The 13,580-nt window shown below is 37.8% G+C and overlaps 1 protein-coding gene across 2 annotated transcripts in view; it reads left to right on the top strand.

Annotated features, from left to right (window-relative positions):
* KPNA1 (karyopherin subunit alpha 1) overlaps positions 1-13,580 on the top strand; it is a 67,924-nt gene that overhangs the window by 52,168 nt on the left and 2,176 nt on the right. For both annotated transcript variants that reach the window (XM_029214011.1, XM_029214010.1), the window contains exons 10-13: positions 800-878; positions 4,559-4,684; positions 6,770-6,897; positions 12,625-12,803. In XM_029214011.1, coding sequence (XP_029069844.1) covers positions 800-878; positions 4,559-4,684; positions 6,770-6,897; positions 12,625-12,803 — 512 coding nt within the window. The remainder of the gene's footprint in view (positions 1-799; positions 879-4,558; positions 4,685-6,769; positions 6,898-12,624; positions 12,804-13,580) is intronic.

The following is a 13,580-nucleotide window of genomic DNA, read 5'->3' as shown; positions in this document are numbered from 1 at the left end:
GCAGTGGTTGGGAGTCTGCCTGCCGATGCAGGGGACGCAGGTTCGTGCCCTGGTCTGGGAGGATCCCACATGCCGCAGAGCGGCTGGTCCCGTGGGCCATGGCCGCTGAGCCTGTGCGTCCAGAGCCTATGCTCCGCAACGGGAGAGGCCACAACAGTGAGAGAGAGGCCTGTGTACCGCAAAAAAAAAAAAAAAAAGATATTTAAGGAAAGTTAAAGGATATTAACTTACTTAGCCTAAAATCAAGACTTAATATCTGTCTTCAGATATATAAAAGATTTGTGGAGGGGTTTTTCAGACCAGTAAGTCAGCTGAGGTTTAGTAGAAAGAGTCTACTATTTGAAGTATGAGGCCTGGCTTTCATTTTCAAGTTAGCTCAACTGTTGATATATCTTTATTCCTGTGAAAATTAAGCGATTTGTAAAACCTAAAAGTGCTGTATAAATGTTACTATCTCTTTCCATTATCTCAGCAACCATAGAGACCAAGTAAAGAGGAAATGAAACCTGCATTAATGAATGAGAGGGAAAACTTGGACTCCAGGTGATTGAATACCTGGGAAGGGTTATTAGAACAGATTTGTAGTTTTTATCCAAAAGTACCAAACAAAAGGAAAGACAGCCTTTCTTGGGGACACCAAAAACATTTCCTCATCATGATAGGGTTCCTTTAATAACCACCATAGGTACCTTTCTGCTCCAAGAACCGATCACATGTTAATTTCTTTTGGGTTTCAGCCCTAAGGAAAAGAGATTAAAGATAGAACTGTTGGATATAACACATCTTTTTATGGTTGCAGGCATAATGATTATAAAGTGGTTTCTCCTGCTTTGCGAGCTGTGGGAAACATTGTCACAGGCGATGATATTCAGACACAGGTATGAATAAATGGTATCTCTTTCTTTTTTCTTTCAGAAATAGCAGATTGACCCCTCATGATTATGTTTCTGTTACAGTATTTAACTCACATAGGGAGAAATGATACCTTGTTTCATTAATGTTTGTTAAAAGTGTTGGCTTTGGCAACTACTTTCAATACCTTCACTATCTCTGTCTTGACCTATTGCTTTGTGGCAATTTTGGGTTCCCCTATGGTGTAACTTATCCTTTTGGTTTGGTTTATTTCCCACTACTTCTACTTGAAGGGGTTCTTGTGAACATCAGAAGCCTCTAGTAGCATCCTTTCTGTCATCTTCATCTTATCTTCCCTGATGGCTTCCTCCTTTTTGTACACAGTAAGTTTCCTATGTGAGAAGTATCTTCCCTCCTGGTTCTTAATGTCACCTTCTATTCCATTCAAATTTTATATCAAGATACATCACTCACAGTGGATTGTCCTAGCCATTTTTCTTCTTGATCTCTCAGATGCATTGGCATCATCTTTAAAATTATCTTCCTAGGCTTCTGTGGTGCTGAAGTATTTTGGGTCTTCTGCCTCATTGACCATTTATTTCTCCTTAGCAAGTTCCTTTACCTGTTCTTTTCTGTTTATGGGATTGTCCCCTGGAGGGGATTAGTTTTAGCCTTAGCTCTTTCTTAGCCAGCTCTGACTTTCAGCAAGACATTTAATGTCTTCACTTTTCTGATCTCTAAAATTAGGAGACTGAATTTGTTCTCAGGTGTCTTCCAACTCTTAATATTTAACTTTAAATTTATTCTGTCCGCAAGGGAACTGGTGTACCTGGACCTCTGCTTATTTATGTTCCTGTCTCAGTGAATGGCCCCAACAGTTACCCAAGCCAAAAACCTGGACATTAGTTTGATTATTCCCTTTATGCCACCTTTCTCATCAGTCACGAATGACTGCTATTTCTGCTCATTCCTTGCAGTGCTTAGTTCAGACATTTCTTGTGTCATTCCCATATCACTAGAAGGATGCTTGTAAAATGCAAATTTGATCATGTCATTCTCTTAAAATCTTCTTATGGCCCCCTATTGTCCTTGGACAGTGTTTAAGATCCTTTAAAATATGGCACCTGTATAATGAAATGCTGTGCAACAGAATGAAGAAGCTAATAGGCATGTATATGGAAAGGTTTCTAGGTTCTCTTGTTTAAAAAGAAAAACAAGGGGCAGAATAGTATGTAGGATATATTACTATTTGTGTAAAAAACAGGCAGGGAGGAGAGGAGAAGAAAACAATGTATGTTTTTGATTGTATTTGCATAAAATTTCTCAGGAAGCATACACAGGAAACTAATAACATTGGTTGTCTCTGTGGAGAACCAGGTAGCTGGGGTATAGGAATGGAAAGGAGGCTTTTAACTATATAGTCCTTTTTATTTTCTGAATTTTAAAACCATATTGGTATATTTGCTATTCAGAAAAAGTTTCTGTCTGCCCCCTCCCATGCCATACTCTGTGCTTTTGCCATGTTTGTTCCACTGTATTAGCTATGATCACGCTAACTTCTGAGATTTAACACATGGCTTGCTTCCCTCTGCATGGAACATATGCTTCCATCCCCATCCCTGTTCTGACCAGTCCCTCACACAAATCCTCACTCTGCCACTAATGCCTTTTCATTCTTCAAGTCTTGGTATTAACATTTTCTCCAAGAAGCTGACTCTTAAATTAGGTGCTCCTTGTTTTGTTTCATCCATCATAGCACTTACCACACTGTATTGTAACTGTCTACTAGATTGTAAGCTTGTAGAGGTGGAACTGTGTCATTCTTGTTCATTTTTGTTGCTTCTACAATAGTCCCTGGCACAATATATAGAGACTCAAAAAATATTTACTGAATAAATGAAGTTCTGAACATATACATCTAGTTCCAACCTCTCTCAAGTTTCAGTCCCATGTCTCCAGTACCTGTCTCGCCTTCTCGTCTTGGTTTTTCCCATTTCAGTTAATGGTACAACTGTTCACCCAGTCTTGAAACTTTGCAGTCATATTTGGTGTCTCCATCTCTCACACTTTGTATAGCAAGTCAGCAGGTCTTAACTGATTCTTAGTGTTTCTGGATCCACATCTGATTACCTTAGTTTGGGCCCTGTTTTCTCACATGCAGGGGTTGTTGCTGTACCTATCTTATTCATCCTCCTGCTCTCCCAGGCATTTACCCTTCCTAATAACAGCTTAATCTTTCCTAAAATAACTTTGTTCACATTATTTTCCTCCTGGAAACAATGAGCTTCTTTAATGCCTGTGAGATAAAGAACCATTTCAGCATTTTTTCATTTCTAACCCTTCTGTCTGCTGTGTCCTCCCTCTTCTTTGCTTATGAAATCCTGTCTGTGTTTCAAGGGGTTCCCCCCCCACCCCCTCCCGTGAAGTGTTTTTTTCCTTACTACTCCTCCCCAGGTATTCTTTAACTTCTGACATGCTTATTTTCCACACCACATCTTTGGCATTTAAAAATGCTTTGTGATGTCTTTCACACTGTTATTTGGAAAGACTGTACCTGTTAAACCACAAGTTTTGTTATTTTTTGAGTTAATTTAATAGGCAAAAATGGGCTTCATTGTAATTTGCATTTCTTTTGTTACTTTGTGAGGTAATTTTCTATTAAAAATGTAGTTTCTCTTACCAATTTACATATTAAAGACAGCAACGCTTTTTTCCATTACAAATACTTTTTCACATTGTGTGGTGTGCATTTTCATTTTCATATGAGTTTTTGACATGCAAAAATTTCTATTTGGTGAAATTTTAATTTTTCCCCTATAATTTCTTCTGTTGTTTTTATGCTTGGAAAGTCCTTCACTGTCCCCAAACCAGCTACTAACTAATATTTTCTTCTGCTTTATGGTTTCTTTTTTATATTTACTCTTTAAATAAGTTGCAGATTTATTTTACTGTTTGGGGTTAAGAATTGATTTTTAAAATATTTTCAACTAGTTGTCCCTTATTCTAATACCATCTATTAATAAATAAGACTACCAGTCATTGGAGGACGAAAGGATTAATTTTATTACATACTTATTCTTTATAAATACTTGTATTTATTTCTAGACTAGATATCCTATTCTTTTGTTCAGTGATTGATTCTTGAGCCTGTCACATATTATTTTAATCATTATAACTTTATGATTTTAGTTTGTGGTAGAGTAGATCTCCTTGTTCATGTATATTTGTCATGCATATCATCCTCACCTTTGTAAGCTGTTTGATAGCTGGGGGCATATACTTTTAATCTTTGTATCCTATAAAGCACCTGGTATACTTAACTAAGCATGTATTGATTCCTTGACTTCCAGGTAGAGAATTATCAGAAGACTTAAAAATCTGAGACCACTTTTGAATTTCTGGCCACTTGATACATTTACCCAAAAGACATTTTCATATGCTATAGGCATAGGAAAGTGAATAAGGCATATTGTGCCATATTAAATATGTTTAGCAGTTGTGAGTATATATAGTGAAACTGCTTTGATAATCTTAGAAATGAATTCTTATTAGCAGTGAGTACTTTTATACATATATAAAGTTATTTCTAAAATTTCAAGGAGAGATGTTATTTCTTTGTATTTTCCGAAAATAAAGTCTTTGAGTTAAAGGTTTAGTTCAGTTTGGATTAATACAATAAGTAAAATTTTCAAACTTTTTTCTTTAGGTAATTTTGAATTGCTCAGCTCTGCAGAGTTTATTGCATTTGCTGAGTAGCCCAAAGGAGTCTATCAAAAAGGAAGCATGTTGGACAATATCTAACATCACAGCTGGAAATAGGGCACAGATCCAGGTAATCTCATAGCACCTGTCTTTTGTTCTGTATTTTTATTAGTTAAGGTTTTTTTTCAGTCAGCCTTTAAAGTATGTATAATTTTTCATTATTGCCTTGGAGAACACTAATTTCCAATGTTGTCTTATTAGTCTATTTCTTACTTTTTTTATCCAACATTATAGAGGTTAAATCTTTTGAAACTTACACTTAGGCCTTGGTTTTTTCTCTTTGCCTTTAATATTTGATGATTTGTCAAGATCTGAGAAATAGTATCTTGTATTTTCAAAATGTTTTGATGGACTTTACACTAAACAGATTGGCTTTACTCTTGCCAAATAAAATATTTCTTTTCTGGGCTTCCCTGGTGGTGCAGTGGTTGAGAGTCTGCCTGCTGATGCAGGGGACACAGGTTCGTGTCCCGGTCCGGGAAGATCCCACATGCCGCGGAGCAGCTGGGCCCGTGAGCCATGGCCGCTGAGCCTGCGCATCCGGAGCCTGTGCTCCGCAACAGGAGAGGCCACAACAGTGAGAAGTCCGTGTACTGCAAAAAAAAAAATTTCTAGTGGACCCATGTGTTGGATTGCTTCAATTTTTCATGACTCTTTGGGGACCCAGTTTTCTCTAAATGGTTATCTGCCCTTTACTTTTGTCCTTGTATTAGTGGGAGAGTAATCCAAGTGAAAGGCTAAGCCATAGGCCAAATGGTTCAGAATAAGCCATGAGAAAGGCTGGAATAATGAGTTGGAAAAGATATACCACAGACTTATGGGACTTTGAGCTGAGTGGAATCATAGAGGTCATCTAACCCAACATTCTCAATTAAAGATGAAACTGAGGCTCAGAGAAATAAAATGATTTGCTCAAGGATACCTCTAGTAAATGACAGGACCAAGATGAAGCACCTTTCCACTAAATTTTACTGACTTCCTTCAGTGGTGTAATAGAAAGAGTTCTTGACCAGGAAAGCATGGTTAGTCATCCCCAGGAGGCTGTCAGGGACTGAGATTGATAACTGTGGCATTTTATAGCATGCATCAGGGTGATTTCAGCTGCACTTTATTGTCTGCTACCACCAGGCTCTCATATAGAATTCCTCAGTTTTTTGATAAATGAAATGATATGAACCCATTTTAGGTTCTTGAGCTAAGGAGAAACATGAAGAAAGCAATTTGAGGAAGACTGCTTTAGTATATGAGAGGGATTGAGTAAAAGTACTCTGTCTAAAGGCTATTCTGGTAATCTGTGTGGGAGGTGGTGGCTTGGAATAGAATGGTGGCAGTGCTAAAGGAAAGGAAAAGATGGACTCAGGACGTTCTGAATTGAGAATGTAAAGGAGACTTGGTGACTGATTGAATTTAGAATGAATGAATAAATAAATAAATATAAAAACAGCCTTTGTAAACTAGAGAGGTTTGAAAGGAGACCTGATACAAAGAGCAGATAATATGTTTAAGGTGGTTAGCAGATGTTAAGTCAGCTGTCAGCCACCTTGGGCTGGGGCCCCAGTGAGAAATGTGGACTGGAGAGGTAGAGCACACATGTGAGAGTGGATGCTATGAGAGAAATGAGAATGGCAGAGGAAAAGAAAGAAAATTGAACTTTTATAATTTGTTATGGTGAGTGGAACAAGAGAGAAAAATAAAAGAGAAAAGAACCCAGGTAGAAAACTAGGAGATTACAAGGTCACAAACTCCAGGGAGGATGTTGTTAGTGATACTAAGTATAGCCAAAAGGTTAAGGATAATGAGGAGTTAAACTCCTTCCAGTTTATTTATTTATTTATTTATTTATTGCGGTATGCGGGCCTCTCACTGCTGTGGCCTCTCCTGTTGCGGAGCGCAGGCTCCAGACGCGCAGGCTCAGCGGCCATGGCTCATGGGCCCAGCCGCTCCGCGGCATGTGGGATCTTCCCGGACTGGGTCACGAACCCATGTCCCCTGCATCGGCAGGCGGACTCTCAACCACTGCGCCACCAGGGAAGCCCCTAGTTTATTTTTAACAGGGGAAGGGTGTCATTAGTGAAGCTAGCTGAAAAGTTATTAGTGTCATGAACAGTTTTACAACTCTTGTAATTTCCCTTTCCGTTTAATTTTTTCATTCCAGACTGTGATAGATGCCAACATTTTCCCAGCCCTCATTAGTATATTACAAACTGCTGAGTTTCGGACAAGGAAAGAAGCAGCTTGGGCCATCACAAATGCAACTTCTGGAGGATCAGCTGAACAGATCAAGTAAGTACTAGCCAAGTAGTGTCTTGTAAATTAAAGGAAAATTACTGTCTCCCAATTAAGAATGCTCAACTCTAGCCTCTTGGAAGATTGTTCTCAGTTTCATAATTAGACTCAAGCGTATATTTGATTCCTTATATCACTCCCATTCTCTATTGCTGAAGATAATTCTGGGATGTAAGAGGGAAGGCATAGTTTGAGGTTTGAGGCGATCGAAATACTTATAGGGGTGGCTTGAGCCTGCTCTCAAGCTGCTTGATCAAAAACATCTTGGGTAGTCTAGAAGGTTACTTGTAGAATTCTTAGAGTCTAACTTTAATAGCTGACTCTTGCTATTTCTAGTTTAGATGTCTTAATAGTAGAATTGGACAGACTTGAAAGAGATGTATTGATATGCCTTAAAATAAAGTGCCAAATTCAGTAGAGGCAAGTCTCCTAAAGGACTATGTTATTCAGTAAAGGGAGAGGTCTGTGTATTAGCTTGAGACTTAAATGGCCCCTAGGGCAGCAACTTATCATCTTAATGGCTAGAGTAGGCATAAATATGGATAGGAATCAATTCCTCAAAGGAACATCATATAATCAGATGGTTAATTATGGAAATATACAGTATTTCAGATAGAAAAAAAAAGAAGAATGGAACCTAGACTCTTAGCCTGCCTTAAGATTCTTCGGGGAATTCAAATGAGGAGAGAATATGGTTACCAATGAGTGTTAAAGCATTTAACCCCTTCTATATATGTAGTAATATGGGGGAAACATAGCTACTTCTGATATTGTCGCTTTGTGGGTTAAATGTAGGTGCTCAACCAGTGCTGATTCTTTAGTGCTCTGTTGGGAATTTCAACATGAGAAGGTAAAGTAGTCCTAAGATTTCAGAAACTGATCAGAAAATAAGATTACAGAAAATAAGTATGTACGTGAAATAATACAACTTAAATAGATTAACACATGCAGTAGCTATTTCGGTGAAGTTCATCATGGATAGGTTAGCCAAGGAGGACTTCAAGTGGTCTTCAGAGCATATTTGTAGGGGATTGGGTCTTTTTTAACCTCCAGAGTTCTGTCTGGGGTACTATGATTTTTAAGTATGCCACCACCAGATGGCAGTAATATGAAGTAATATAGAAGTTATTAGAACAGTTGATGGTTGTCTTATGTTCAAATTCAGATTTATAATTATTGTCACTATATTTTATACCAAATATGTTTTCTTAATTGAAATAGTGAAACTGTACAGGTACATATTTTAAAGACATTTTAAAATACTATGGTATCTTTCATCAGAAAGTATTCAGGGGTATTTTGCTCTGTTAGAGAGGAATGGAATGCCTACTATCCCTTTTTACAATTCAGCATAGCTATTTATAATAATAGAGTTAATTATCAGTCTCCTAGCAGTTTTTTATTAACTGGGTAAAGAGTTATCTTGAAAGATTATCATAAAACTGTTACAGTCCAAATTATAGAAAATAAGCTGTCTTTATTACTGATAAAAGATATCTGTGTGGCTTCTGCTTATTGTTGAGAAGACAAGATTTAGATGCAAGAACCAGTTAGAGTAACTTAGGAAGTACTCATAATTTTAGGTTAAATATAATCAAATGCTAATACATACTACAGTTCTTAAAAATGAAGGATAAAGAATGTTGCCTGGAGTTAAAGTTTCATGAAAGAGATGAAACTTGACATTTGGGTAGAGATGTGGCAATTTTGGAGGAGAGAGAATAGCATGAGGGAATATGCACAGTAAATGTTATTGGAAGAGGCAAATCAATCTTGCTATAGGTTATTCTGTGCAGGGATGAAGAATTAAGGAATTGATGGACTTTGAAAACTGGGATGAAGGCCTTAATATTGGGAAGCAGTGAAGTCCCAAGAACATAGTGTTTTGAGGAGAGGAAAGAGAGCAATTAAGATGCCATTGCAGTAGTTTAGTATACTGTGATGGCCAGAATTAAGGTAATAGCTGTAGGGACTTCCCTGGTGGTTAGTGGTTAAGACTCCATGCTTCCACTGCAGAGGGCACGGGTTTGATTCCTGGTCGGGCAACTAAGATCCTGCATGCTGCCAGGTGTGGCAAAAAAAAAGTGTTGTAGCATGAGGTATAGGTCTAGATATGGGAAATAACGATCTGTAGGACTTGGTGGCAGGTTAACAGATTGCAAAGGAAAGGAAAGAGCCAAAGATGACCGGAGAAAAAGCTTGTTCTGTTGATAAAAATTAGGACACAGAAGAAGCAAAATCCTGTTTGAGAGGGATGGCTTTATTTATTTATTTTTGGCTGCGTTGGGTCTTTGTTGCTGCGTGCAGGCTTTCTCTAGTCGTGGTGAGCCGGGGCTACTCTTTGTTGTGGTGCGAGGGCTTCTCATTGTGGTGGCCTCTCTTGTTGTGGAGCATGGGCTCTAGGCGCGTGGGCTTTGGTAGTTGTGGCATGTGGGCTCAGTAGTTGTGGCTTGCGGGCTCTAGAGTGCAGGCTCAGCAGTTGTGGCGCACGGGCTTAGTTGCTCCACAGCATGTGGGATCTTCCCGGACCAGGGCTTGAACCTGTGTCCTCTGCATTGGCAGGCGGATTCTTAACCACTGCGCCACCAGGGAAGTTCCGAGAGAGATGGTTTAAGACACACTGAGTTTGTTTTTCATCAGAAGAAATATTTGAGAAATATAATTCACTTTTCCAGATAGTAAATTCTAGTGGACTAAATTTCCTTACCCAGAAAATTTTCTTAATGGAAGCCTTTTCTGCCACAAAAGCCAGCTAGCGTCAGTGACCAGTGATTGCTTTATCCAAGTGTTTGAAATACACCACCCATTGGAGCCAGTTCCAGACTTTAACCATAGAATTGTGCCAGTTTTCCAGTCATCTTTTCAAGTCTTCAGACTTTCCCGAGGACATACTTCTTACAGTGCTTTTCTCAAAGTAATATGACTTTCCAACTCCTATACAGCCCAGGTCCTCTGGTGACCTGTTTTGCTTTTTGGTGCAAATTACTATCTTTGGAGAAACTTGCATCAGTAGTGAAATACCACTATGGTGGTCTTAAATCTCCAAAGATGAGTGGTTGCATCAGAAAACAGCACCTTGAATTCCTCTGATCTTGTAAGGAGGTATAATTTAAGTGGCTAGAATTGGGAACCCAAAACTCATTTAATGAACTGTGCCATAATAATAATAATACCATATTTTTGCAAATATAAAACCTCACATCTTCAAAACTCTGGATTTACTTATTAGCACTTTTTTTTTTTTTTTTTTTTTGCGGTATGCGGGCCTCTCACTGTTGTGGCCTCTCCCGTTGCGGAGTTCAGGCTCCGGACGCGCAGGCTCAGCGGCCATGGCTCATGGGCCCAGCCGCTCCGCGGCACGTGGGATCTTCCCGGACCGGGGCACGAACCCGTGTCCCCTGCATCGGCAGGCGGACTCTCAACCACTGCACCACCAGGGAAGCCCTTATTAGCACATTTTTGGGTAGAGTTTTTCAATAAGAAAGTTTTAGTATTTATTCATTTAATTATATACTAGTTCTAGAAGCTTTCTAGAACTTAAAATTTGTTTTTAATTCTGAATCAAGTTTTCAGAACACTGGTTTTCATAATAAAAGGTTTCACAACCAGACAGTATTACAAAAGTAAATGAGGTTTTTAAAGGCGATGTAAGGATTATAGGTTACTGAGCCAAGCTTCTAGATGGGAGAGAAAATCATATCAAGCATAGACCAGGATCAAGTTTGCAGACAATTTGGAGATTCTGAACAAATCTCTGAAATCCAGTTGGTGTTCTATAGACTTGCCTGTATAGGCCAGTGAAGTTTAAGTGCAGACATGTAAGTCATCTGTTTAGTTAACTACTCTAAAATTTTGCTGGGGTTTAGTGACAGACTTAAGTCTTTGATTCCCAGACTTTTCCAGTTCAGGAAACTGAGGCACAGAGAGATCAGATAACTTGTCCAAAGTCATCCAGCTTGTATGTAGCACAGCTGGGATGTTGTAGTGGTGGTTATCTCTGGGTACTTTTTATTTTTCTTTATGCTTTTCTATATTTTTCAAATTTGCAGCAACTAACATTTATAATCTAAAGAGGCTTGGTTTTGTTTTTTTTAAGAAAAACTGAGAATTATGTAAATATGTTGAAGGAATGGTTAACAGTTTTTAGTGACTAAAAACTGGTGTAAAGGAAGGGGAAATGGTCAGAAATGGCTTCATGCCTTACCTAGTCTCTTTATGACTGACTTAGTCTATTCCTAGGACATATCATCTAAATTGTCAGTAAATATTTAAATAAAATTACACACAATACTATTAAATTCATTCCTTTGTAAATAATAAAGCTAAATATTACATAAAACTTTTTAAAAAATTAAGCCTTTTTAAAGAACATTTTTAGATTTACAGAAAAATTTAGATAATACAGAGTTCCTGTATACTTCCCTCCCTTCTAAGTTTCTTCTAGTAAAATCTTGCTTTAGTGTGGTTACATTTGTTATAGTTAATGAACCAGTACTGATACATTATTAGCTTAAGTTCGTATTTTATATTAAGGATTATTCTTTGTGTTATACAATTATAGGTTTTGATGAATGTTTCCACCATTGTAGTATTATTCACTGCTCTAAAAATCCCCTCTGCTTCACCTATTCATCACTACTCCCTTACTTCCATCCCTCAAATCCCTGGCAACCACTATGCTATTGCCTTTATAAAAGTTTTCTGTTTTCCAGAATGTCATATAGTATGGAGTCTTTTCAGACTAGCTTCTTTCACTTAGCAATATGCATTTAAGGTTCCTTCACATCTTTTCATGGCTTGATAGCTCATTTTATTTCTTTTTATCACTGAATAATATTCCATTGTCTGAGTGCACTACAGTTTATTCAGTCACCTATTGAAGGACATTTTGGTTGCTTCTAGTTTTTGGCAGTTAGGAATAAAGCTCCTGTAAATAATTCTTGTACAGGTTTTTGTGTGGACATAAATTTTCATCTCAGTTGGGTAAATGTCTAGGAGTGTGATTGCTGGATCATATGGAAAGCTGTTAAAAAAACAAAAACAAAAACCTACCAAGCTGTCTTTCCAAGTGGTTATCGTATTTTGCATTCCCACCAGCAAAAAAAATGAGAGTTGTTTCTCCACATCCTTACCAGTGTTTGGTATTGTCAGTGTTTTGGATTTTAGCCATTTTAATAGATGTGTAGGGGCATCATTGTTTTGATTTGCAGTTCCTGAATGACATATGATGTTGTGTCTTTTCATATGCTTTTTTGCCATCAGTATATCTTTGTTGAGATCTTTTGCCCATTCTTAAATTCTGTTTTTTTATCTTTGAGTTTTAAGAGTTCTTTGTACACAGTAGAATTGGCTTGTTGGGCTTGTGCTGGCTTTAGCACCAAGTGTGTCCTGTTTCAGAGGTGTGGTTACCTATAGAAACAAAAATGAAATTAATCAAAAGTATACTATTTTGAAGAATCACTCACAGTCAAAGTAAGAGAGTATTCCAGTTTCTTCGAGTCTAATAATTGTGGAGGGAAAAAAAATGGTGATGGTGCCAGAGAACTTTTTTTTTTTTTAATTTATTTGTAGCTTTTTTTTTTGACAAGGTGTGGGTTGTATGGTTGAATGGGTGCCTACTTTTATTTATACAGTGAATTTGAGGATTTCCCTCCTACCAATTTCATAAAAGTTTTATGAAATGAAAAGCTTTGTTTGACTAAATTGTTCTTTGTATTAATTTAGGTACCTCGTAGAACTGGGCTGTATCAAGCCACTCTGTGATCTCCTCACAGTCATGGACTCTAAGATTGTACAGGTTGCCCTAAATGGCTTGGAAAATATCCTGAGGCTTGGAGAACAAGAAGCCAAAAGGAATGGCACTGGCATTAATCCTTACTGTGCTTTGATTGAAGAAGCTTATGGTAAGATAGATTGTTTAATAGATGTCCTGAAATTATTTTTTTCCTTTTTCTCCATGCTTTTCTGGCTTGTCCACACCTGTCATTAGCAAACTCATACAAAAAAGTTGTTCTCTTATGAGTAATATTTAGTATGCAGAATTGGAAACGAAGATGCATTGTAGATGTGAAAAGAAGCAAGTACCCTTTTAAGTTGAGCCCTTTTTACACTGGGCTGTTAGGATCTTCCATTCCCTGACTCTGCTTGCCATTGTGGGTACTTTTGTATTCTTACTAGTCCATCTGAGCCTCAAGAGCATCCATATCTACTGTAGACAATGCCCGACTCCACTCCTTTTCTCTTGTAAGATTTTAGAGTTCTGATTTTGAGTTGCATCCCCCAATTCCTGTGTTCCTGAAGTGTTCTTGACTGTAAACTCTTTCTGAGAGTTTCATTAGAAACAGTAGAGTCGCTATCTTCTGTTTGGTTTCCTCATCCTTCCAATCTCAGTTCTAACTGTACTCTTCATCACTGGTTCACCACTCACTGTGCTTTAAAACTTCTAAGTTCCCTAAGCGATTTTAATGCACAGCAGGATTGAAAACCACGGCTCTAGGGTTTGTTTATTCCTAAAATTGGAATTAGGGATCATAGGGCACATTCATCTTCAAATTCATCAGATAATGCAGAATTGTTTTCCAAAATGACTTTAACAGTTTACCATTTTTTAAAGGCCTGATTATAAAAACTATATTCCTGCTTAGTGTAAGAAATTTTGAAATGTATGAAAAGACAAATGT

This window comes from Monodon monoceros, unplaced genomic scaffold, assembly GCF_005190385.1.
Source record: "Monodon monoceros isolate NGI ecotype Baffin Bay Population unplaced genomic scaffold, NGI_Narwhal_1 Super_Scaffold_11, whole genome shotgun sequence".
In the NCBI taxonomy this organism is placed as follows: Eukaryota; Metazoa; Chordata; class Mammalia; order Artiodactyla; family Monodontidae; genus Monodon; species Monodon monoceros.
This window is presented reverse-complemented; position numbering and strand designations above follow the sequence as displayed.